The following is a 26,267-nucleotide window of genomic DNA, read 5'->3' as shown; positions in this document are numbered from 1 at the left end:
AAACAAACAAAAATATATCTTTTCAAACATAATCCTCTGTTGTGTTACTGATCATCATCGTAAATTTCAAACCAATCGCCGCCAAATTGAACAAACTTTTGGCGAACAATCGAAAATATATCGTCTACAGTCACCTTCAAAATAATGCGACAGCATAATGCGAATGCGTGCAGTTTACTGTGTTAATTCATGTATCATCTTTAGGTTGAAATTAACCACTGATTTAAGTATGACAATTCTTCATACAGTAAACCCAGACGATCGGAGCAACTTCAACAGGGGTAGCATTAAAATGGAGACTACTGTAAACATGCCGAAGCATGAGCTCACCGATCGACCGCGGACTCACACTCGCGATCACGCATCCAGTGTAGCGTTTGCGTTCACAACAGTAGGTTCGCTTTGGATCGCTCGGCCAGTCCGGCCAACCCTTTCCGCGGAAAGAAACTGGCAGCTAACGTGGTGAAGATCTTGTGGTGCACGGGTTGGTGTGTGTGTGTATGTGTGTTGTTATGTGATGCGTGCGCGTGTACGTTGTGGGCTCTGTGTTGTGTGTCCTCGTCCGATCTTGGGGACGGGTTTGTGTGGCTTCGAACGAGCATGGCGCTCTCGGCGGCAGGCTCCTCATGCTAATAACAGGCTATACCTTTCCATCTTGCACCCCTGCAGCATTCACGACCACTGCCTCGCCCCGTTTGATGGTTATGTTTATCTTACCCATAAATGCCCTCCCCTCTTCCTGTGGGGGCCAAGGGTTGGCCTTCCTTTGAGTGGTTAATTTTAACGCTCGTGAGATAGGCATGCCGCCGTTGAGATACGTTAGGAAAAATTGACGCACGGAAAGCTTACGGAGGTGAACCATGCCTCGAATTGTTTGAAACAACATTTTCGAGCAATTCGATCGCATAGGGTGTGCGTGTACGGCGCATCTTACAGCCTAGGTGTTCCACTGCATACGAATTCTAGACCCGGCAAAGAGCCACAGTGATAGAGAGTAAAGTTTTATTCGGAAGGGTCAGACGGAACGGCGTAAAGAATGCAAAATATTCCGTTTCGATTGCGGTGAGATGAAACTAGCAAATGGATGTGAAACTTGAGTTATTTTATTTCCTCCATTTCATGCTCCCTCTTTCTCTCTCTCTCTCTCTCTCTCTCTCTCTCTCTTTCTCTCTCTGTCCATTCTCTATCTATCTCTATCTGTGTTTTCCTTTCTGAGCCGGTTTCTTGAGGAATGATATTATCTGGGGTTCAGGGCGCGAAGGAATGCAGTGATTTGTGTTGGGTTGAGTTTTTTCACCAAATGGCAAACAAAAATAACATACGCACAGGGCAAGAGTATAGCATAAAATCAAGAGAAGACCATAAAATAGTGTTACTGTTATCAACTTATTTTTACAACGCGAAATAGTGCACCGTACTAAAAGTGAAAAAGCATTAAAATGTCACTGAAGCATATTTCCAAAGTTTATGTGTTGTGATTTCTCCTAACGTTTGTTTTACTTTGCTGGCGTAAAATGCAGTGTGGTGTTAAAATTGCAAACGCAAATCTTTCCTTTACAGTGGTGTAAGGTGGTGAATACAACACAAGAGTACAACTTCCTAAGCAGGAAAAGGTACCACATATAAAGTGGCTCTGCGCGGAATGCTGACAGTGGTGTTTAATTAGGTTCGACGTCAAATATCGTTAAAATTCGTCGCAACAGCCCTGGGATCGCTAATCATCGCAGAAAAAGTCACCAAAGTCGGAGAATAAACCAGCCAGCTTTTGAATAGGTATGTTATAAAGATATCAAGACCAGAAAAGGGGTTTTAATTGCGCACAAACTTTAAGCCATGACATGGGAAATAATTGGCGTGTGTAAAATGGTTTCTATTTGTCTTAATTGGCGATGGCCGCTACTAATGATTTGCAACGCGCTGGACACAGGCTCACGCGATCGATCTCTATTGCTCTGGAATTTGTAAGGTGAAGTGTTGAAATCGATAACATTCGCTTGATGCAACTAACATCAAGTTAAATGTGATGTTTATGTAGGTATCAATATGAAAGATTTTTTGGTAGCTTCGTTAATTTTAAAGTTAATATAATAATGCTTTTATAATAGAACGGCAGGCGGTGGTGTATTGGTAGTGGCGCCGGTCTTCACACGTCCGGACTGGTTCAAAATCCCACGCGGACTAATCTCCCGTAGCATTCAGCTACGTGGTAAAATTATGTATAGTAAACCAGAAATGGCAGGCATGACCTAGAAGGTCGATAATGCAAGAAGAGAGAAAAAGAGAATACCGCTTTAATGTTAATCTTAATATAAACAAATATGAACCTAAAACGGTGGTATATATTTAGCGAAAAACGGTATAAAGTCGCATATAATACAACAGAGTTCTGCTATACATTTACAACCTGCTTCCAGATGCTACGTGCGTACGTAATTGCATTGCGCGATATTTCCACAGGACGCTCACACCATACACTCAAAAGTCCCAAAAACAATACCTAACATGCGGCAATCTGGCCGGAGAAAAGGCACGAACACCAAACCTGACAGGCATTTGGACACCGTAGCCTCAGGCAGAGCCGGTTTTCAGCACATTTCGTGTCGTACCTGCCCGTTGAAGTCTTCGGTCCCTCGGTGTCAGGGTGGGGTACGCTTTTGGGGTACTCCGCTGGTTGTGTGGAATTTGCCAACCAAAAACTGAAAACATGGCTGCCACGGGCACAAGGCAAGAAATCGTACACACGTTCCTGCGATGCGAGGAAACGAGCGAAATGAAAATCGAGTTAGTGTTTGGAGCGCTTGAGAGGATCTGCGGGAACTGAACGAACAGTCGAAGGCGAACCCCTTTGGCAGCTGTTGCGGTCGGCTCACGAATGTCAAACGGTGGCTGGATGTTTGGACGCATCCGCGAGGAAAAGTTGCCAAACGAGTTTTTATGTCACCTGTACGAATCGAAGGTGTTCCATCGCGCGATGCTGAAGATTGAATGATTGTGCGTTTGGGGACGGTTGAATCTGTTGGAATAAAGAGTGTCGCGGGAAGGAAGAGAATGTTTTGTCTTTTCGCTTCATCCGCTATTGATTGTGATGAATAATATATTTTCCCCCAACTGGAATGTTTCATTCCTTTAGAACCATGCACTCTATAGTATCTATTTGCTTCACAAGTGCTAGCCATCGGGAAATCGAGTCGAGCAATTACGGGTCTAATGAAGCGTAGAATTTATTCTAGCGTCAAGCGGCAGTGTTGCTCATTTCCTTTTTCCGGTGGATAGAGTCGTGTCCTACGGCCGTTTCTTTTGGAAAAGAACAAATGCACCATCACGCCGCAGCGTGGTGAATGCACTCGCTAGGCATAGCATTAACATTATTATGGAAGAACGTGCCGATCAGGCGGCATGGTAATTTAAAAGGAATTGTCTTTCCTTACCCTCCATGCCATGTCAGTGGTCTAATAGTTGAGCATAAAGAAAAACGTGAGCGTAAAGTTGGTTGCAGTTTTACCTTCTTCTATCTAACACTCGATACCTGATACTTGTTGCACAAACATTGAAGCATGCATACTGCACGAGCAACAGTATTGGTTCAAAGTTCTTGTGAGGTGGTTAATGTTTAGCTAAAGCTCCATTTCGTTTACCCTACTCTAACAATGCAAATGTAATGTCACCCTAGCAGCCCATTTTCGAATGACCAAATATGATCACGTAACACAGCTAATCCAGCACCGGCAGGGGCATACGGTGTCTGGAATTAGCGGTGAGAGATAGGTGAAATAATGGAAGCTGTGCCTAAATGAGAAATTTTGACACCATTTGGGCGAACGCAAAATTTGCATGCAGCCATAAACATAAAATGTTGATCAACCGCGCTGGTTGGGGTCAGTGGTGGAGAGTAATAAAATATTCCGTCACTCGTGCCGGCGCGACTGCATGAAGCGTTTCGATCGATTTGGACGATGTGGGTGGAACGATTTTAAGTAGGCCGTTTGTTTTTATTGCTGCGATTTTTTACGTTGCTAAATGTATCGATAGAGTACTAATTTATTTTACAAATATTTATTAATTAGTTGCTAAAAGGCAAACTTTGCTAGCGTTTTGTGTACAAGTTGTGGTTCTCAGTACACTGTTGTTAGTTTTAACGTAATGGTAACTTACTCGCTGATTTGTTCATTGCCGGTTTGGAGGACCTCTACACAGCTCGGTCCAGTTGACTGTGAAATAGATTACCGTGATTGTGAAATTTTGAATATTCCAGGAAGGAGGATGAGAAGGAATAGGAGAAAGAAGGAGAAAGACTGAAGAAAAAGAAAGAAGAACAAAGGAGAACAATAAGAAAACAGAAAAGTATCAAGAAGAAGAAGATGAAGGATAAGAAGAAAAAGAAGAAAAATACAAAAATAACAAAAAATAAGAAGAAAAGGAAGAAGAAGAAGAAGAAGAAGAAGAAGAAGAAGAAGAAGAAGAAGAAGAAGAAGAGGAAAAGGAAAAAGGAAGAAGAAGTCGATATACAAAATCAATCAAAATAAAAAATGCAAAAGAAAGCCAATAAATGAAAAAAGAAGGCACAACAGGACGAGGACGATTTGATTTTGTCCAACTCATGCCCAATGTTAACAAATTTTAATGTGTCCACGAGGCTGTTGAATGTAAAAATTGTAGATTAAAGATTTAATTTTAGTGATTCATTAAATGTTTGTGAGGCTATACTGAAAAAATATTCTTTGCCTCATCTCCCTTATATCACTCTACAACCGTTTGTCATGCCTATCAACTGGCTGTATCGTTATATGGTTACATTGATTTTGTACGGGGAGTAAGAATATTGTTAACACCCAGAAGATGGTGTGGAGGTAAAATATCGTTATTGATGCGAATAGGACGAAAATTAAGGTTCAAATCAAATCAAATAAGAAAATTGGCCCGGTAGTGTATTTGATAGCGAATCATTAAAGAACATGCTATTAAGCAGGTCTAGAACCCATGAGGTTGTAGTGCTATCAAATATTCAGCAAATTGTTATGGAATTAAATCATTGAACCATGATGGGAGATTCTCTCTCTTAGGAAAATCCCTAATCTATCAAATATGAGTACGGTGTTGTTACCAAATATATCATCGGGTGGCACCTACATGTTCAGTATAGTTTCATATTTTTCCTTTTATATTGATCGTATAAGCTATGATCTTCATTCTTTTTCATAACACTTCTTTAAACAATTACAACCTTAACGCTAATGAAAATCCTCATTGGCATGTCACGCACGGTGGTTTCTAACTGAATAATTGACGTTTTGTACTAAACTCATTGACGATTGCACATGTTGCCTTTCTGATTACACACCAATAAACACAGGAAAAAGCTCCAGTGTAAGAAAGCAAAATCGCATCAATTTCATCGTCGTTACGCTGTAGTGAAGGGAAAGCATTCGTCTTTTCCTATCGCGAGGCGAATGCAATAAAATAACGATACAAAATGCACCAATGTCATTATTGTTCACACTTCCGACCAACCCAAAGTCTAGCTGGACTCCCCCCGATGGTACTCTAGGAATAGTTAAGCAAACGATTCGTTTTATCTTTAATCTTTAGCGCAGTAGCGAATCAGCAAGCGAGCTGACCCGTCTCGATCGATATTGAACCCATACTCGTGGTGGTGAAAATGGGTGAAACGAAAAGTAAGCGTATCATTCGAGCTGCGGGCGAGTGTTTTCTCCGAAAACTGCACGCCTGAATGCACCGGTGAGCAAGTGAAAGAGTGCAGGTAAACACGGCACGTAAAGAGGCCCCCGTGAGCGAAGCACATGCAATGCGAGTGCAAAGAAATGCATCATCGCTTCCCGAACGGCCGGGATGGGATGGAGATGATAAGGCGCCGGTGAGATGAGAAAGCTCCAAATAGGAGGTGGCAAATCGCAATAATTCGATAATTTCCTAGCTAGAGGTGAGTGGGGAACCAGAGAGGTAATCGTTGGATGGATGCTGACTGTAGCAAATGCTCTAATTAGTGTAACACACCCATGGTAAACTGAGATGAATACAGACATGCAATGCAATTAGGTATCGGATGCATGAAAAGCAGAACGAAACACAGCTGAAATGTTATTTTTTCTGTTTTACCGAGTTAATCATAACACTAAATCGTTTATTTGATTTGGTAAAAGTTTTAGTTATAAGTTGAATATTAAATCAAACCAAGGATATCGTATAATTCATATCAACATTTATTTATTTTTTCGGTGTTTAAATTTAGGGTTTGAGACCTTAAATATGTACGACTTGATTTAAGCTAGATATACTCCAAAAATCTATGAAAGTATGATACAATGTTGGAGATTACCGCTGTTATGAATAATGTTGAATCATAGACAAATTAGTATTACATTTGACATATATTTGACATTCCGAATCATTATCGCTGACTAAGTTGAAATACTGCACAGTTTATTTTTGAGGTGGCCTTCTAAAAGATATCTCAAGCAGTGTAATTTTCCATCAACGCACAACTCCAACAATGCGTTAGTCTCTCATGGTATAACCATAGATTTGCTCCTTCTTCTTGGCACACCCTTTAATGGGCCATCATTTTCGCAACTCGCGCGACCCAACGTGCGTGAAATTGCGGTGACAATTGAAACAAATTTAATCGTCCTCAATTCCTGCGATACGACGATACGACGGATCGGCCAAATCAAGCGTCTTCGTTAGCCCTCCGGGAAATGGAAAGGCATCGTGAAAACGATGCCGTATGCTGCATTAGTGACCAGCAGCTGTGACGCCAAGGGCACTCGTCACGCGTAATGGCGGATCTGCGGATCTGCGTTGCTTCCGCCACCGTTCACCGTCGACCTTTTGGGGTGGGAATTTTCCCTCGTTCTTCCTTTTGGCCGGCGACGATACGTTGCGTTAGATACGCCCTGTTGGTTCAGGAAATGGCGTAAGCCCAAGAGTGTTTCCTCTAATTTAGAGTGACTCGTCGCGTCGCGTACTTCGGATTGGATAAATTACAACGACGCACGGACAGTAACTGAAATTATTGACAGTGACTAATTAGAAGACTACTCTTGCTTTGTGTTCAATAAAACGATAGCAAATGATGAGAGTACTACTTGTGCTCCACATGTGTTCTTCTGATATGCAAAACAAAAATCAAATACTCTTCAAAATGTTGCTAACAATTTTGTTAAATTATCACCTACAATAAAAAAAAGAATTGGTCTATTGCGATCCATTGGAAAGCTGTTTGTATAAGTACAAAGTAAATAAACCGTGAGTTGGCTTCGATGTAGGTCCACTTAGCGACGAAAACACTCTCACGTGATTAACGTCTGCATGCGGTAACAGCAACACCCACGTACAAGACAGCCGCTAACTCCGGTGTGGTTAATAAATAATCGATAGTCGAACGAACTACCCCTAGACATCCCGGTAACCCAGAGCACCGCTCACTACGATTCGCGTGCCTAGGCGTTGATGGTTGTTGTTTTTTACGCGTTTACGTTTGCCCAAACGCGGAGTAAAAGCGTTTTCGCTTTCGTGCACGAAGTGGTAGTCGGTATCTTGGCGTGTGCGAAACGTTTGCCAAACGTCTGCTCCCCGGACGCCGAGGGAGCGGAGTCGAAAGAAACGGCAAACAACGGCCATTCGGCACCCCGTGCTACCGGCGGTTTTGGAATGAAAGCGCAAGCAAACGCTGGTAAATGGTGATGGTAATTTGTACTTTCCGCAAAATCGGAAGCAGGCGGAAGTGAGCCTATTTGTGAAGGTGGGGGGCGAAACGACCAACTAAAGAGACCCCGCACTCTTGGTTCGTTCCTCATCGCGATCGCGAAGTTTTTCTTGAGGAATGTATGCGTTTACTTAGTTGCCGTATAGGGCGCGTCCATTGCAGCACCTGCCAAGGCGAAGGGCTTTTGTCTTGTAAATATGGCCAAAGGGTTTATGCTTCCGGCGTTTCGATACAGACGCGGAAGACTTGCCGATTGTCTATGCAGATGCATTACTCGTCGCTTGGAGCCTTGAGCGGAGATAATGAGGAATATTTTCGAAGTAATCAATGATTTTGTTATAATACTAATCACACTTTTAAACTTTAAGTTGCTAGTCAGTGAAGTGGCAATGGCAGTGCCTTGCCATGTATTGAAGTGCTAAGGGCAAATAAAATCAAAGAAGGCCAGAAATGTCAGGTCTAGACTTCTTGAGGTTTATGTGCCGATAAAGAATAAGAATAAGTTTATTAACTTATCGAAGTAGTAATGTTATAATGTATAGTATAGTATAGTTGTTGCCACGGGGGCAACCGACTCTTGTCACCCGATATATATTAAAGTGAGACAATCGCGTATTTTAACAATCCAAGTTTATTTGAGCGGCGCGTAAAAAATCACGTCGACTTCTCGGGTTCCTTGGGTAGAGTGCCGGTTGCCGGTCGAGTCCTTTCCATCAAGGCCACTCGGTCATTCCCCCTTGGAATCGGGAATCCTCGTTATCGTACCGATCGCGATCTCTCCTAGCGCCATCTGTCGTCGAATCCTCAGTTTGGTCGACTTGGGCAGCTGTCAGTTGAATTGACCGTTGATTTATCAACAATAGTAGTAATGTACTAATTATTTATACTTCTAATATGTTATGTAAGGGTCTAAGTATTTATTCTACACAATGATTTGACGAGTAACAGACATTGCGTCAATGTGTCAAAGCGCTCTAAGCTCATGTAGTCCGTTTGATATAAGAGTTTAATGGTTATTGTAAAGGATGTCTTTTCTTATAGTTCTACCATTCGATTAGCTTATTGTTCTCGTTATCTGTTGTAAGGCTTTCAATCTCCTGATGACGGACGTAATAAAATATGTGTTCAATTGTTAGCTTTCGTACTATATTAAACAACAATATTCCAGAGAGTTCTCTACAATGTCTAGTTCTTCAATTAGGGAAAAAAAACCTATAACCATAACCAGCCTCTGTAAGAGATGATACGGTACTTGACTGATTTCTGTACATTGATGCCCTTTAATTTCTTATTTACAACGCTTCCTTACGGTAGAGCTAGTTCTTATAGCTTTAAGCACTGTGTTTAGATTATATTATTGAGCAAAAGCTCACAATTCTTGTCAAATGGGATTGGGCACGAACAAAAACTGTTTCGTCGCTTTAAATCGGCTTCAGCCCTGTTTGATCACACTCTTGCACAATTGTGTCACATCGTTGCCTATTTCTGAGCCATTTGCTGGGATCCGCTTTTCCCACACGAACTGTCATGTGACATCACCGTGTGAGGAGATGGAACGCCCTGGTCGTGCGGGAAAGAAGGGTACACCTACCAAGGAACAATTTACTTCAAACTCAGTGATGCGAAACGTCCATCGGGTGTCCGTTCCGCAGTGTCCCATGGCTTCAATTGCGCTCTGTGGTCACCAGCTCGCTAAGGTTTGTAACTGTTTCTTGGGCGTTTGTATCTACTGCCATCCCGCTTTTTCGCTCGAATATGGTCGAATCTTTTGATTGGAGCCGTGCGGAGGAGCGAAGTGCGGGCATTAATTGCACCGTGATTGCATTGCCGTGGGGTAAGTGGACCGAGGATCGGGCGACGACGACAGTGAGTCAAGCCCCACGTCAGGTGAATTGGATTGAATTGGATAGTATTGGGACACGCGAACCGCAAGACAACCCGTTCGCCAGTGCAATTAAATACCACTAAACGCCATTCGCTATTTCCTTTCCGAGCAGTTATTTTTTTTGTTCGTACTAAAAGTTGTCCATCCAAAAATCCCCTCAACTATGGCTAGAAGTTCTAGCAGTTATTCAGCAACTTGGCGACCAAAAAACTGGTGTAATTCAAAGGTGGCTATTGTCGAAATTCTCACACCCAGTGTTGGGGGGTACTCTGCACGTCACGAATGATGTATGCCTTAAAATTACCCACTACATAAATGGTACCGCTCGAAATGAGATCTTTCGTGGTAAAACTGTGCCCAAGCGTCGGCACTTGCTAGTGTCTGAAGCAGCCAGTGCAAGGTCAGCATATAGCGATACATCCTGCATGTAGAAGGTATGCGCCATTGCCCCCAAAAATCAACCCCTGCGTGTGTTTATGTAAAACACGAGCCCCCCTCCTAGTCCGCAGCAAAACAATCCCAATCGGCTGTAGAGGGGGGTTTGTTTTGTGAAAGTTGTCGAAGGTGCCCGATCGTGGTCATCGAAATGCCGCCTTCGGTGTCCTCGTTTTGTGCGCTGAACCTGTTCTGTGCGACGACGTTTTCACGTTCCTTTCGGTGTGCCGAATTCGAGAGAGCCTACCGGCAACTTCATGTATTAAACTTCGCGTTAAATCGCGTTTCAACTCCGGGCACCATTTCGTACACAATCTGAAGGTGGTTGGAGCGCGAGGAAAAGATGTGAACTGACTGGACAATGAACCTTCTGCCCGCGCCGGGGCACTTAGTGTAAACAAATGAGACGTGATCTGATGGGTGAAGATGCGCCTTCTTCGGTCGGGGTGTGTACCGCTACACGCGAATGGGTTGTCAATTGGTTGGGAGGCTTATTTTCGTTTATGGGAGGCTGTCTGAATGGAAAAGTGATGCGAGCAACGGTAAACACATGTTTGAAGACCAAATTTCTCTACTCTTCTACTGGGAGGGTCATTGTCGGGAAAGATGACGCGATCTATAGCGTGGTCATGATGCGTTCATTTCAAATATCACCATCAAGGTTAGCTACTTTTGCCAGCTATTTTATTTGCTTGTATTACTTTGTTCCAGTAATATTGCTTTCCATATCCACACAATTTGCATGTCGATCATTTCAGAAATAAAATAAACCGAAATTAAAGACATAAAAATACCGCATAATTTTAAACGCAGCGGTTTTGAATATTAAATAGTTGATGTTATGCCTGATGTACTCTCCACTATCCGGTTAATTCTTTATTTTTTATATTTAACTATGATCTTATTCGAAACTATTAATAACCTGAGCTAACGACTTCATGGTTGTACGACTTCGAATAAACTTTTCTGAAACATACTTCTTCGAGTCATGTTGTATTATAATGTTTGTCAATTAACATATGCCTGTCTAACGATGTGTGGTGTGGTCACTCTAACTGAATACTCAATACTCAGTAAGGTGTGTGAAGAAGTCAAGAATCTAACTCAGGCCCAGATTAGCATGACAAACAACAAACGAGTAGTATGAGTAGAGTCTATTCCTGAGCGAATAATGCGAGCCAAAGCAATTCGCGAGTTAATATATTTCGGATAGAACGAAGTAGATGTAGACACATCGAGTACAATATTATGACTACCCTCTGATTTATTATACTATCAGTACCTAGCCTAACTATAATCTAAACTTATATATGTATGGGTGATAGATACTAATGAGATAAAAAGATCTGCGTGATGCGGACTCACACATATGATGGTTAACTTGCGTAACTTGAATTTTCTTTAAAATATCGTTTATATTTAGTATTCAGAGATCGATTTCTTCTTTTCACGGTACAAAGCGCATTCATAATTGATATTTTTACGTTAATTTCGACAATTAGGTTAAATATATTCCAAAATGTCCAAACGACAATATAAAAATGTAACGCTTTTATTTGGAAAATTTGAAATTTGACAATAAAAAAATTCAATTTCACATACAAAATTTCACAAACTGTCAATATTTTGGGATTCGCGTAAGTCGAGTGCCGCGTAACTCGGAAAATGACTATATATCAAGCTATTCTAATTTGTATAATTAGAATAATAGCAGGTCTTAGTGTATATTATATTTTAACTTACTTCCCTTGTTATACTTATACAATTCTCACAAAGCAGCTTACCTCAAGTACATGGTATTGAATAAATTAGTTGATTGGAACTCCAGAACTAATTCATCACAATAGTTAACGAAATGTTTGATAGCAAATTTTTCAACTCGACCTAAGTGAACTCAAGTTTATATGTAAGTTTATTTACATTATTATCGCATCGCATCGGAGGAACATTCAGCTACGTTCATTGCATACACGGATAGGTCTTTTAGAAATATAAAGATGAAAGTATGTTTTGTGTTCTTTGGTTATTACTTTATTATTAACATAAAACACAATTATAAAATAACAAATTAAAACACTCTTATCCGTCCGGTCGGTCAACGCTCTCTGAACACCTGGTTCCTAATCCTGACTTGTGCTGCGTTCTTACTACTACAATGATAATGTGTAACTGTCATTGAGAGTTACAGCGTTACAACACAGGGTGGTTGCCAACAGTATGTAAACATGATGGTTAATCGTGCACTTTTAGGTTAATTAGTATGACTTATTCGGTTCCTCCTGACTGTCACGATAATCCATTGATTTCGGCAGAAAAGAGAGCGGTTCTTTATAATCTACGTTACACAAAATTTCTCGTACAACCCACATCTATTTGCTCCAGTTTTAGCGACAAACCAATTATCCACACTCGGTCACTTCCAACAAATAAACCATAATCGTAGTCGAAACAATCGTGAAAATCATGCGATAAACATCACGATCGTCACGGCAATCGATTAACGGCATTGTACTGTACGAGGCATCCACTTTCATCGGGTTGGAACCGGTTCAGGAAACAGCTTGTGATATCGATTTGGGCTGGTACACCCAGTCACTTTTAATTCACCCACAAATGAAGAGAAGGTATTTTCACCTATTTCATATGCACGGTGCCGCACAACAATCGATTGAAACACGTGAACATGATGCGGTGCTGCTGTGGTGCTTATCAGTTGCGAGGGTCTGTCTCCCGCGTTGGGGAATGGAATGCATGTTTCCATCCCTGATGTGTGTCACAAATGAGCTCAGACGTGTTTTTTGAAAAAACAACTACACCGCTACTATCGTATCGATCGCTTTGCAGAAGGCAGTAATTTATGTCCGACAGTATTTTTTTTTTTCATTCGTTTCAATTTCAAATTCGAACCCAACCCTTGCTAATTGGATTGTGAGTGAGTGTTCCAATTTTCTCTGCCGTATCTTTTACTGCGTGCGCATTAACATAAAGCGGCACAAAGCGAAAAAAAATAGCTCTAAAACCACCTAACCTAACCTACTTCACGGACATAGCTTCATGTTCTTATGCGTGATTGAAAACCGATCATCTTCCCGCGGTGCAACCTACGAAATGGCATGCATCCAGCTCCGTTTTAGACTTCGGTCTGCGGATTGTAAAACCATAATCATAAATCATGTACCTTCTTCCGCTTCCTCCGAACCAGCCCATTGAAGGGCTTGGTCTTGGTGGGTTCGGTTCCTTTGGTCATACACTAATTGCGATCGAAAAGGGGCCCTACAGAGAGAGGTACTTTTCTAACCGCAGTAGCCGGGCTGCACCGGTTGCACGTTCACGGGCGGCGGAAAACTGCAACGCGTTCCTGCAGACTGTGTATCTATGTACCAGTGGTATCTAGATCTCAATTCGATCATTGTTGAGCTTGCTGGTGTACTAAACAGAAGGTGTTTTTTTTTTTACTGTCGCGTGCTTTTCGATCGCCATGCTAAGCTGCGCAGAAAACAACTGCAGAACACGATGCTAAGCCATATTTAGAGTACGTTAGGGAAGGAAGCAGGGAAGTAGAATGGCGATTGCTTGTAAAACTAATGTAACTCCATACTTTCCTACCTAGAAAGTGGCGATCGATTGGCGATCGAGATATGAAAGTAGCGTTGTAATGGAAGCTATCTTAAGATGCTTTAAAGTTCGCGCTAAGAAACTGGTAGCAGTTGTACCTTTCAACAGGTCATTTAAACGCTTGATAGTTGTATTTTTCATGTTAATATCTATGGGCAGAATTATATAGATTATTTCTCGCACCATTAGTAGATGATTCTTACACACTTTTTATCGCAAGGAATTGATTAATTACAATAATCCTTTCAGTTGTTATCTTTTATTTGTTTGAGATTGTCAAGTTTGTGTGACTATTGTTGCAAACGGGACTAACTTGGATCTCCAAATATTAATCGGGTTCTCCTACCTTACTCACTGTACAACGCTATTGCATAATGTATTGATAAACATCGCACGATGCTGGCCACGTCATTCTAGGTTATGTCAATAGAGCAGTTCACATACAGCCCCCACCTGCGAACAAAGTCACCCGAACGTGTGAGACGCAAACTGGTCCAATTTCGTGATCTTCGGATTAGGGAATTATTAAGCTGTGCTTCAAATAATGGTCATAATGGCCGTGTGCCTTGAAGTCAGCTTCAACTAATTGCTTTGTTGCACGACACTCCAAACGGTGGACTATTGTTAGGATACCTTTACGATGCGTTTGAGGAGGGTTGAAGGCACCGGCAAGGTGCATCGTACTTCGTTAGCACATTCAGAAACGTTCACAGTCTGAATGGCAAGTGGATGGGTCCGAGCAGCGCTCACTCAAGTTCGAGGTGCTTAGTAAGCTCGTAAGTAACATCGGCGTTCAAATCTGCTGGTAGAATCTTCCGCCTTACCTTCTGCACAAATCGGAACAAGGTGATCAGGAGGACGGTGCAAAGGCACGTTCAGTTGTGTAATGTTGTTTTTACATGAGGCAGCAACCTCGTTTGAATGTATTGATTGTCACCAGGGAGAAGTGCAGCACGACACAGGCACCTAGACGAAACCGGCTGCTCTTTGTATCGTCCGAAGTCCGACGTTGTTTATTTCGGTCCCTCAAAAGGCATGCCCGAATCGGTGATAGTACTACCAAATATTACTCTTAATATTGTCAACACGTGTGGTACTGCTTAATCGTACGGAGAACGTTCGTTTCGAACGAGCGGGACTTTCGCTTTTGACCGGATTGTCCCCTCCGCGTCGTTGTTTGGTTCACGTTCGCTTGGCAAACGCTGAAGAAGGAACTGGCTCCCCGAAAGGCCATCGCATACGGATGGCCTTCGCTAAGACGTGTCAAGAATGCCGACTAGTTGTGTCCAGTCGTATTAAATTACTGCGCGCTTCCTTCGATGGCCTTACGTAGTGGCCTTTGCCAGAATATCCTTGGCGGAAGGACTGGTTGTGAGCGTGGCAGTTGCTGCTTTTGCTTTATGTTTGGATGTTTTTTTTTTGCAATCAGCAAGACTGGTCGGGCAAGTTCGGTGCGACAAAGGCAACTATTATCAGTCCCAACAGCGTAGACGAGAACGTTCTGCATAAGCGTGTCCACGATGGGACTAGCGGTCTCCAGCGGTTAGTTAGCTCGATGCGTGACAAAGCACCTTCCTCCCATGATGAACACGTTCTCATGGGAAACAACTCGCTGGAATGCGGTTTTAGAAGATGTTTCGCGGCGTTCCACGTTGACAGATCCACGAAAGGAAGGAAATCTCTTAACCGCCAAAATGGCCGAACTCTATCCACGACCAGATCAGATCTTGATTAGCCAACCATTGTTGTTTTGCTGGCATGTAAACCTTTCACTTTTTCACCAGTTTCCGGCCACCGACAAGTTCGGACAACCGTGAACACATTCATATTACCCAGATGAGCCTCGGGCAGAAAGAAAATCGAAAACCGATCGGAAAAATGGAGCTGGAAAAATAGTTTCACGGCGGTAATAAACATACGTCGCTCCGTAGGGCTACTAGCAGTGGCGAACGGTGGCGAACTTAGCTGAAAAGAAAATGATGATCATATTTACGTAACCGGAAGGTAATCTCCCGCCTCGTCACCCTGCACACGTTTGGCAGTGCAATTACGCTGCTGTCCGTGCGGAATGGATTGGTGGTGGATGATGAAGAGGATCATTTATCGATCGCCGGAGATTCGATGGACGCGCCATAAACAAGCTCCGGTGGGTGCTTTAAGATTTGCCACAGGAAAAGTCACCCTCTTACACACTCGCGTACGCGGAGCGTGGTGCGTACGTGCTGCCCGATGGTTGCGAAAGTGGCAAGAGCAGAAGTGGTAAACAATAACAAAAAAAAAACATGCCACACTCCTTCCAATGTTGTCCGTTCGCCTGATGCCGACTGGCTTCCGCCGGCAGGAAAACCGTTTGCACAAATATTACAGTTTCACTGAATTTAATAACACTAATTAAATTCACTCACCACTCAGGACGACGACGAGCGGGTGTACCGTGAATGCCGTGAAGATGGTTGGGTGGTTTTTCCTTTGGCCTTCGGCTCGCAACGCATCAACCACTAGCCACCAAGTCGGAAAGAGAAATCGCACCATCATATGTGCATCGAATAATTTTCCGTTCGATCGCGTCAGAAGATCCGCACAGTTGCTGTCGCGTGAATTGTTTTGTTAATGTCGTTTACCGAGCGGTGAAAATTAAACTAGGCTCACCCCTAGTGGCTTCATCGAGAGTTTTCATTATTATCGCTACGGGACCTAGCAAACCTATCATCTGCGGCTTACGCATGACAATCGCGGCTATCGATCTTTGCACCGCGCGTGGACGAAGCCAACGAACGTGTATTGTTACATCCCTTCCATCAACATAAGCAACGTCGGACGCTTTCTCGCGACCACTTTTATGCCGCACATTGCACAACCGGACCGTGCGGTGGCATCGCGACTACCGAAGCACATTCAAAGCGCTGTCCAAAGTGACGATGACCTATCGAGTTTCCACCTGTGGGCTGCTTACGACACCGAAAACATCAATTGCAAGCATTGGGGTAGTGTTACCAATTGTTTGCCATTTTTGTGCTTTTTTTTTCGTGATTGTTTTGCTGCCCACACGATCAGAGCGAACTCGAAAAGAAAACCGGCAAAAAATGTTATGTGATAACACGTAGCTCCGAAATAGATCAATCGATTTGCTACGTCGTGTATGAACGGATAACTCGTACATGAACCTCGTTACACACAGCAATGGACATGATCGCAACCGTAAAAAGTGAATAAAAATGAAAGCTTTCTTGCAGTACGCGCGCAAAGGCCTCGGGCTCGGTGACTCTTGGCCGAAACCGTGCACAGCACTTTGCTCGCTATTGTCCCTGCAGCACTTTGTGCGAGGAGAACGCTGCATATTGCGCTAATGCATCGGAATGCACCGGCAGGGCGATTTACGATTAGCATTAGCCGCGGTTACTATTGTGCACCCTTCGTGCGTTTTGTTTTGCTGACTCGCGTGCCTCTATTACACCACCAAACGTGGTGAGTCAGTGAGGACTTTGTGAAATTCTGTTTTGTTTGTCTGATCCCTGATGCGAGTGCAAAGGAAGGAAATTCTCTACATTATTATCGCCATTTGGTGTACAGGTCACTCTCTTCCCTTGCACTCCCTTCCTTTCCACACGTGAATGTGTAAGTTTCATCATGCTTAAAAATCAATTAACAGACTGTGGAAATCTTTAATCTAGCCTGCTCATTACCGGATATTTCGCGACCGGGAAATTTCATTCTCACACCCGGTGTCGTTGACTTGCTTGCTGAAGGTAACCTTTTGCAGCTGATCCTCTTCGGAGAGGGTGAAAGAAACCGCCAAGAAGCTGAACCATCGAACGATACCGAAATAGCGTCACACAGTCAGGGAGTGTGCAGGCAATGGAAGAAATTTATTACATCACAAGCGAAGCTGCCTAATTTCCGCCAAACCTGCCTATCTGTGCTGAGCGTGCGTGGCTTGTTTTGTTAAGGTTCGCTGCAACCGGCAGCATTTTATCTCCGACTTGCTTTCAGTGCGCCCAGCTGTGTGATGACCAGTTAGGCAACGTTCATCAACTATTCCTCACCTGAGCTAGCGGTATATGGTGTAGAAAACTGTTTCCTTTCCGCAGCGGAAGAACGGTATCGGAGCAAATAGTTGAACATTTCTGGTTGAAAAGGTGCTATCTGGTGATCATGAGCGGCAATACTAATTAGAGGGCAAACGTGTGTTCCTCGAACCGTTTTTTTTTTAAACAAAATGTCTACTTTGCGATAGTTGTGTCTAGATAGTAGTAAATATGGCGGTTTGTTAGAGTAATTTAGCTAATATTAATGTTTAAAACAATCGTGACCATTCCCTTGGCTGCAGTAGTGTACATGCAGCTTAACTATTGCTAACGCTGGTGGCTATTCTGAACTGAACGAAACGGACTTTTGATTGTGATTAGAATGAATTCAACAGCGTCAAAACAAGAAGCCAACCTAAAATTTTATTTGAAATCATTCATTGGAAAGTGTGTTTATATAAAACAAATGCAAAAACAGTTATTTAAAAGGGTGCGTGAACAAGTTTTCAAACGATCATATAATACGTACGATCAAAATTGTTCTACAATCAGTTCGTAATAGACCCCACCAGCTGTTGTTTACATCGCAGCTTATCAAAATGTCAACGCTTATCTGTTTTGCGGGATGTTGGAGCTAGTTTAGTTCACATTGGCCAATATTATGCCCTCAATCAATACTCCATTATCGCTGGCTGTTAGTTCATCGCTTAGTTTTGCAGTGAAATGTTCGATCCTACGGATCATCAACACCGGCGTTACAATCCACTGAACGGTCAGTGGGTACTGGTGAGTCCACATCGCATGAAACGGCCCTGGTCCGGGCAGGAGGAACAACCGCAGTCCGATGATCTGCCCGAGTTCGACCCAGCAAATCCACTTTGTCCGGGGGCGACCCGTCCCAATGGAGTCGTAAGTGTGCATCTCAAGGTCACATTGACTGACGGCCCTTGAGCCTTCTCGTCGTACGATCGATACTGATACTGATATTGATTTGTTGTGCAAGAAAAATCCCATTTACGCCTCGACGTTCGTGTTTACGAACGATTTTCCGGCCCTGTTGGAGCAGGTGCCGGAACCACCGGCGAGTGATGATCCACTGTTCCAGATAGCACCGGCACAGGGTACCTGCAGGGTGATGTGCTTCCATCCGAAGTCGAACAAAACACTCCCGCTGATGACGCCCAAGGAGATTCGTAATATTATTGATGCTTGGATCGCGGAATATCGGACACTAGCGCAGCGTTACTGCTGGGTGCAGATTTTCGAAAACAAGGGCGCCACGATGGGATGTTCGAACCCGCACCCGCACTGCCAGATATGGGCTTGCTCGTTCTTACCGAATGAACCGAAGATTAAAGATGATATGCTGCGGCAATACTACGCCAAGCACGGAACGCCTTTGCTAGATGACTACGTGAAGCAGGAATTAGTAAAACGGGTAAATGAACGCATTCGAATGCTGCCTTTAAAGGTGTTATCGTAATTGTAAATTTTCTGGCGCTTTTCAGGAGCGTGTTGTCATCGAAAATCCGGACTGGCTCGTGGTGGTTCCGTTCTGGGCAGTATGGCCATTTGAGACAATGCTGATTTCACGGAACCGTAACAAGCGTATCTCAGATCTAACAGTGTCGCAGATCAACAGTCTAGCGATCGTGATCAAGGAACTGACCATCAAATATGACAATCTCTTCAAGTGTTCGTTTCCGTACAGCATGGGTTGGCATGGAGCACCCACGGCAGAGCTAGCGAGTAGTGCAACAAGTGACCAACATTGGACACTCCATGCAATTTACCTTCCACCTTTGCTTCGATCGGCCACGGTGCGAAAGTTTATGGTGGGCTTCGAGTTGCTCTGTCAATCGCAGCGTGATTTGACCGCTGAACAGGCTGCCGATAGGCTTCGCGGACTCTCCGGCAAACGACACTACAGCGATCAGCTTTGAATCGGGTACCGATTGGTGAGCTATCTAATCGTGCCACGGTCATGTCTATTTTTCTATTGGACTTATAGCTTAGATAAGGGCTTAGGTGAGAGTGTCGGTGGGTGTACGTATATTACAGTGCTCATAAATAAAATACCTTTCGATCCTTGATGAATGCCGAGTGTAGAATTATTAATTTATTTACACGTATAGTATTATGAAATTTATATCGAATTACTGTGAGTTTGATTTCGTGGTTAAAGAATTCCTGGAGATTAAATGCAGCTGCGCAAATTTCACGTCGTTTCTACGATGTGGGATAATCAGTGTACGTTATCTTTCTATATTATGAACCGAATAGCGCTTGCTTCCCCTACCAGTGCATATAAATCGTTTGTTTTTATTGAACATCGCTCGTGTACATTGTTCTTGAGTGACAGAAGACCTATTTAAACTTCGTCACATGGCAGCGATCATTCCAAGGACATAATTCGAGCGTGCTTTAACACATCGATGAACCGGGTAGATGGGCGAAGAAATGCCCAAAAGCCAAACCTTGAAAGGGAACAACTCATGCAAGCGTATCTCCCATAACAAGGGTTGGGTAGGACGCAGTACTGTTCAGTTCGTTAGCAATTTATGCTTCAAATGAGCACTTTTTAACAAGGACTTGATCAATGGATGGGACGAAGGTAGACGGACCATAAAATGGTTAAAAATTATTTATAAAACCATTAACCGTGAATTGGGGGATATACCAATAGAAATGTGATGAATTCTTAAAGAACCATAAATGTTGTCGAAAAGTCAATTGATACCGTGCGTTGATTACAGAGGTGTAGCTGTAACGTTGGCGATGTTTAAATGTATAGGTTGTCTATAAACCACGGCTATTGGTTATGCTTTTCCTTCGAGTCTTGATTGCTGTATAAATTACGATCTTCCAATGAAGCTGCAAATCAGTCCCTTCACTTTGCCGCTTTTGCGATCGTCGGTCCCATCCATTTGACATCATTGTGCAAAGCAATTTATCACATTCCTTCAACGACGCAGATGTCTGTAAGATCCGCAAAGGCCGAGGTGTATTGATCGACAGATGATCGCACCCATACGAGTGCCATATTTGCTGAGCAATGGATGTGGAACCATCGCGGCAGTAGGAAGGGGTAAGATTGTTTGGCAAAAAGTCACACCGGTAGCCTGCGTTGTGACGCCGCGTGCCACACCCTTGGACTGAGCACACATGTTTGCGTCAGCAAAATATGCGATCTACGACGCGAGGTGAGGTGTGACCACTACGGTGACCCATATGGAGCCATTCTCGAGCGTTCGCTTACTCGTCTTTTAGTTCAAGCACGCGCACTAAGGTATTCCAGCACTATTCAGCTTCCGAGTTGAACAATCCGTTTGAGCAATGTGAGGCTTCATTGCGTCTTCAGTTTCCGATGTTTGACTGCTTCCAAATTGTGGGTTATTTCGTCTATGCCATGATTCGGTTAGTTGTGTGATGGTCAAGAGCTGGAACAGTTCCATAAGAGGTTAGCAGTGCCGATCCGTTAGTTCGTAAGCGATAAACTCCATGTCCGTGGCCTGTGCTAGTTGGTCAAGTATTAAGTACCATCATCCGCCTGCGTGCCTGTGGCCGAATGAACTTTGTATAACTGCATATTTGTTCGTGTTCGAACACAACCTCGGTACGCGGTATAAAGGCTAATGATGGAATGCCTAGTTGCGTTTAACTGGGGCTGTAGCATAGGAGGTTTGCCACAATGAAGCGAAACAGCCTCGGTCACCTGCGTGATCAGCATTGTAAACATTGCGCAGTTGTAAGGGGAATAAACGGAATGCCGAGACCGAGACCGAGACCGAGTGCTGCTATCGGTGGGATGTGTTCGGGAACTGGGTTATTACTGGAGGATCGTACGTGCACACCCTGGCGAATTGTCGTTTGTATCTCGTCTAAACATTTATTTCTATTTCAGGAAGATACCGACGAAACTAAGTAAACGACAATTTTATTAATCGTGAATGTTTTTTTGCTGTCTGTACTGAGGTCAAAGGGGTTTAGCTTCCGTATGATGATTTACTCGTTTATTGCTAAATTTTACTTCGTTTTCGGCGGGCACACGCGGTGCGTAGTATATTCGATCGTAGCGACGCGCTGGACGTTGGCAGGAGCAGAGAGCGAGATTAAGCTCGCCAACGCTTTTATATCCTGGTGCAAACGTGCACCACTAGCTGTCCTATTCTAGTATTATCCCTTGCCCTGTCTCCTAATTCCCAAGGATCTTTTCGCCTGTTACGCCTTGTTTGCGCCAGATGGCGTACAGGGGTTGACGATGCATTTCCACTACTCATGTCGTCAAATCATTTATACATCAAACCATTATGCCCAACAAACTCCAATAACGTTGCAATTACAGAGTTTACGTTGGAATTTACATTGCCCTTTCCTTTCGAATAGAATATGCGAGATTGGTTACGAACAAATCGTTGCACTTGCAAATTAAAACGTTCCACGTGATATCAGAGTGCTTGGGTAAGCTGCTTTAACGCTTGAAATTGTTGATTCCCATCTGGAAATGCTAATACACATTCATCTTCCGGTGGGCCACAACACAATGGCGAGCATTGAAGCTCCGGTGGGAAGCCACACCTGCGCGTACCGTTCGTGACCTTGACAGTCGCTGTGGATGATTTCATATTATCGACTCGACAAACGCTTCTCAAATGCTCAGGGGACTAAGAGTAATAATAAAAAAAACTATCGAGGACAAGGAAACGACAGCGACGACGAATATCAAATGTGATTCGGATTAACTCACAAACAACTGTCGAGCGTTGTGTTGAGGGTGAGATGTTCTGGATGGGGAGTCACCAGACTGGTTTGGGGGTTCGGTTGGCCACGCTTGAAAAGGCAGTTCCTGACATTAGTGTCAGTTTGCCGCAAACGGAATCAGCTAATGATCCATTGTATTGATGGAATATTCTGATCGCGATCAGTTTCATTCGAATGCGTTCTATGTAACGCGTGTGTGTGTTTTTTTTTTAATAAAATAGATTTTTTTTTAGTCTATGTCACCAGATTGTCTTGGACATCTCATCAGGAAACGGGTATCAATGTCTTATTCTTCTCGCAATAAGCAAAAAATTGAGATAGAAATATTGTATTTCTTTATAAATGTTCAGTTCGCGTTATAAATATGATTTTTATACTAATCAATTCACTGTTGAAAAATACATCACGTGAAGTCGTTACGTGAAGATACCCTGAATAATACACGACATTTCTGGAAATGGCGTATCACACCGTGCAATAAATCACCCGAAGCAGACTGCGTTGAAACAACTTCATTACAAATGCTCTTCGTTTATGTTCCACTGTTGGAAAATATTCCGCCCGTTATATTTTGAACGTTTCAACCATAAAAGATAGTGTTTATTTTGTGTGTATAGTTAAGATAATAATAAAAAAACGTTTAATATATACGACTGTGTGGAATAGTAATGACAGTATGTTTGTTTTCCGTTATGCAATAAGCCGCGGCAGCAGAAACTCAAAATCGAACGAGACGAAAGTTGAACCAACAGCGAGCGGGATCGGTAATGTGAGTTGCACAAGCAGTGTAGCAAATAATTAGATATTCAAAGCACTCCAAACACCACTGGCCACATTAGGTGCATTTGCGTGAGATGTTGCCATCGATTGGTTCGATACAAACACAGAGAAGATGATCATCACAACGAGGGTTCATTAATAGCTTTACTGTTGCCCGATTTGAAGCAATGATTTTTCTCTACTGTTTTCGTCCGTTCGCATCGAATGCAATGCAAAGACGGAACTAAAGACACAATGAAGCTGGGCTGTGATAAGACGCAAATAAGACAGTTCGAAGCAACGGGCCCAAAAAATGAGATTACACAAGTGATTGGTTTGCGATGCATCTTCAACGTTTGTTACGAACGAGTTCGCACCTGTATATGCACACGACTTTCGCTTTCTATTCCGCCTCTGCTTTTAAACACTCGATAAGTCCACGAGGGGCCACTCGCGAGTGCGAGTGCCAAAGAGTGGAAAACAAAATGGAAATATATTCCATGCCGATCATAAAGCTTGTGGCGATTAAAAGAAAATAAAACAGTCCAATAATTTCGCCTTCTGCTGCGCGCCGTTTTGGAGTGCTGGTGGCCTCAACGAATGGATCAATTATGAAACCATGCCTTGCAGTACAATCCATCGTGCACATTCATCAGCGGTGTGTGATGTTATACTGCCTGGCGTATTAACATCAACTAGTAAAAAGTGCTAAATTTTCACAAAATGTTTGTTTATGCTTTATTTTCCAGATTTGATCGTGAGCATCTCCAGCGATAAAACGGAAGAAACTCGCACGGAGTCGTACGTTGGAAGCTCAAGATGGAAGTCCAAACGGCTCTGGTACTGACGATCCAGCTGATAGCGTTGTTTTCGATAGCAGGCGCATTGCTACTGTATCTGCTATGCAAGGTGCGCGGAACAAGAGATGATGCGACCGGAACGCAGAAAGGCTCGATACTGATCACCTGTGCGGACACCGCCCTAGGACTGCAGGTAAGCAAGACGTCCTTCAAGTCTGCACTGAGCAAAGATGCAAAGAGTTTGTTTCGTAGCTATCGAAGAAACGTATCGTTACTTTCTCTGCCTACCGCTATGGGTGATAACTACTTTTATCACTTTGCATCAAATGTTGACTTCACTTGGCTGTTGTTCGTATCGTGTTTATCAAAGCGTAGGAATTGTCCGAAGGCTCCCAAGCGGAATACACATTGTCCGCTTTATCTTTGGCTTCATTTTGAATAGATTTATTTTCTAATTCTGTTACGGTATATTGAACAAATAGTACATTTCGTTGGAGCTTTACTGTCGCCTTGTAGTAATCGAATAGCTTGGACATTTACTTTCCACTAAGTGAACTACCAGCTCCAACCAACTCCATTTAAGCTTCCACACCTAATCACTAATTATGTGTACATTTCTTTGCAGATCTGCACATTCTTCGCCAGCAAAGGACATCGCGTGTTCGCCGGTATGAAGGACCCGGTAGAGTCCCTGCCAGCAAAACTGCTGCGCGGTTGGATGAAGATGCGCGAAAACTCGGACACGCCGGTCAGTGGTTCGGTCGTGCCGATGAAGATTGATGTCACGCGCGAAGACGTGTTGCGCGAGGCGGCTGAATCGATGGGTGCCCATCTGAATGCGGGCGAACGTGGAATACTGGCCGTCATCAATACGGCTGGTTCGGTGTACCGTGGCCGTATCGATTCGCAGGACTCGCTGCAGTGGGAAAACATGTTTAAGAACAACGTCATGGGATGTCTGCGGACGGCACGTGCTTTTATCGGTTTGCTGCGACCCACACGTGGTCGGTTGATTCTACTTGGTTCCGGGAACGATGACGATGGGTTGACCGTGTTTATGGCCACACGTAATGCGGTCCAGGGATGTGCTGACGCGCTACGCAAAGAGCTTAAGCCGTATGGAGTCAACGTGGTGACGCTGGACTCGCGGGGTGTTCCGGCGGAGTCGTTGTTTAAGGCTCCGGTTCCGTACAGTAAGCTTCAACTGTGAATGGAGGGAGTGAATTCTACAGCTAACTATCATGTTTCCTTCGTCTCCAATAGCCATCTCGGACGAGGAAGGTGTACCGACGCAGTACAGTGCGGACGTGCTCACGAGCTCGGCGCTGGGTGTAATCGAGCGGGCCCTGTACGACACCCGCCCCAGTGAGACCTATTGCCTTTCGGTGCCAAATAGCAAGTTCCAGATGAGGTTGCCCTGCCGGTCATCGTTGAAGATTTCCGCCAGCCGTGCGGACTCGAAACCCATACAGAGTGTCTGAAAGCCCAGCGCACCGGTAGCGCTACGGTTGTTAGACAGCTTCCGGCAACAGTGGACGACAGATTTCAGAACTTCTTTGTGCCTATTCGTTTGTCTAATTTTTGTTTTGCTAAGTGTTGCAGTAGGAGCGGGTCATTGTTCGCACCGACCAGTTGCTATGGTCGTTCCCACACAACTTCAACATATCGTTGGATTACAGTGCTACGGAGACGGCGAAATAATGTTGGGACGGTTTGCTTCCTCCGCGAACCGTGGACAAATGCGATATTTTTTTCCATTCCCTGTGTAAAGTTTGTTTATTTTAAGCAAATGATATGATTGTTTTAGTGTAAAGTACAGAAATAAATAACATATCTTATTTCGTTCATTGGTAATGAAAAAAACTGCGCTTATAAGTAATTCAACTTTAAGGTGAGATTTTAATGAGAACATTGAGAAAAGAATCGTAAGATTATTGTGCGGTGACGATTTCAAACGACAAGACCGAGACACAATCCCATTTGAATCGTTCCCCCGTCAGAAGGACTGACCATCCGGCCACGTGGTAAAGATGAGTCGATATGTTCTGGCCGTTCAAACGAAGAAAAAAAGCAGCACCCGACTGATCAGTACTGTCGGTTCATAGTTTGTCAGTCGTGACACACTTTTGAAGGAACAATTGAAGCTACCGCATATAATTAATGCGTACTTTTATCTGACGAGTTGCTACTAAATTTTTATTTAGTTTGGCTCTATATTAATGTCATCCATAAATTTCCATTTCAAATGTTATGTCTAATATATG

The 26,267-nt window shown here is 43.5% G+C and overlaps 2 protein-coding genes across 4 annotated transcripts; both read left to right on the top strand.

The window, feature by feature from the left end:
* The first annotated feature begins 390 nt into the window (after positions 1-390).
* On the top strand, positions 391-25,858 carry LOC128309909 (retinol dehydrogenase 5). 3 transcript variants are annotated; one of them, XM_053046412.1, is made up of 5 exons: positions 391-488; positions 1,561-1,773; positions 23,953-24,196; positions 24,629-25,196; positions 25,267-25,858. In XM_053046412.1, the coding sequence occupies exons 3-5, from the start codon at positions 24,023-24,025 to the stop codon at positions 25,482-25,484; spliced, it is 960 nt and encodes a 319-aa protein (XP_052902372.1). In that variant the 5' UTR covers positions 391-488; positions 1,561-1,773; positions 23,953-24,022; the 3' UTR covers positions 25,485-25,858. The 3 variants fall into 3 exon arrangements, with proteins under 3 accessions (XP_052902372.1, XP_052902381.1, XP_052902390.1); XM_053046421.1 differs by having other exon boundaries at positions 396-462; XM_053046430.1 differs by having other exon boundaries at positions 457-484.
* LOC128309900 (probable galactose-1-phosphate uridylyltransferase) lies at positions 18,346-19,764 on the top strand. The gene is made up of 3 exons (XM_053046401.1): positions 18,346-18,592; positions 18,687-19,121; positions 19,192-19,764. The coding sequence occupies exons 1-3, from the start codon at positions 18,407-18,409 to the stop codon at positions 19,624-19,626; spliced, it is 1,056 nt and encodes a 351-aa protein (XP_052902361.1). The 5' UTR covers positions 18,346-18,406; the 3' UTR covers positions 19,627-19,764.
* Positions 25,859-26,267: the final 409 nt, after the last annotated feature.

The sequence above is a fragment of the Anopheles moucheti genome, chromosome 2 (genome assembly GCF_943734755.1).
Source record: "Anopheles moucheti chromosome 2, idAnoMoucSN_F20_07, whole genome shotgun sequence".
Classification (NCBI taxonomy): Eukaryota; Metazoa; Arthropoda; class Insecta; order Diptera; family Culicidae; genus Anopheles; species Anopheles moucheti.
The sequence above is the reverse complement of the archived record's forward strand: the minus strand, read 5'-3'. Positions and strand labels throughout refer to the sequence as shown.

What these genes read in the sequence shown, in the direction of transcription:
- LOC128309900 (XM_053046401.1), top strand. Translation starts at nt 18,407, where the DNA reads ATGTTCGATCCTACGGATCATCAACACCGGCGTTACAATCCACTGAAC. An exon ending in CGACCCGTCCCAATGGAGTC is followed by an intron (nt 18,593 to 18,686) that starts GTAAGTGTGCAT and finishes TTGTTGTGCAAG; the next exon opens with AAAAATCCCATTTACGCCTC. An exon ending in AGCAGGAATTAGTAAAACGG is followed by an intron (nt 19,122 to 19,191) that starts GTAAATGAACGC and finishes GGCGCTTTTCAG; the next exon opens with GAGCGTGTTGTCATCGAAAA.
- LOC128309909 (XM_053046412.1), top strand. Translation starts at nt 24,023, where the DNA reads ATGGAAGTCCAAACGGCTCTGGTACTGACGATCCAGCTGATAGCGTTG. An exon ending in ACACCGCCCTAGGACTGCAG is followed by an intron (nt 24,197 to 24,628) that starts GTAAGCAAGACG and finishes ATTTCTTTGCAG; the next exon opens with ATCTGCACATTCTTCGCCAG. An exon ending in TAAGGCTCCGGTTCCGTACA is followed by an intron (nt 25,197 to 25,266) that starts GTAAGCTTCAAC and finishes CGTCTCCAATAG; the next exon opens with CCATCTCGGACGAGGAAGGT.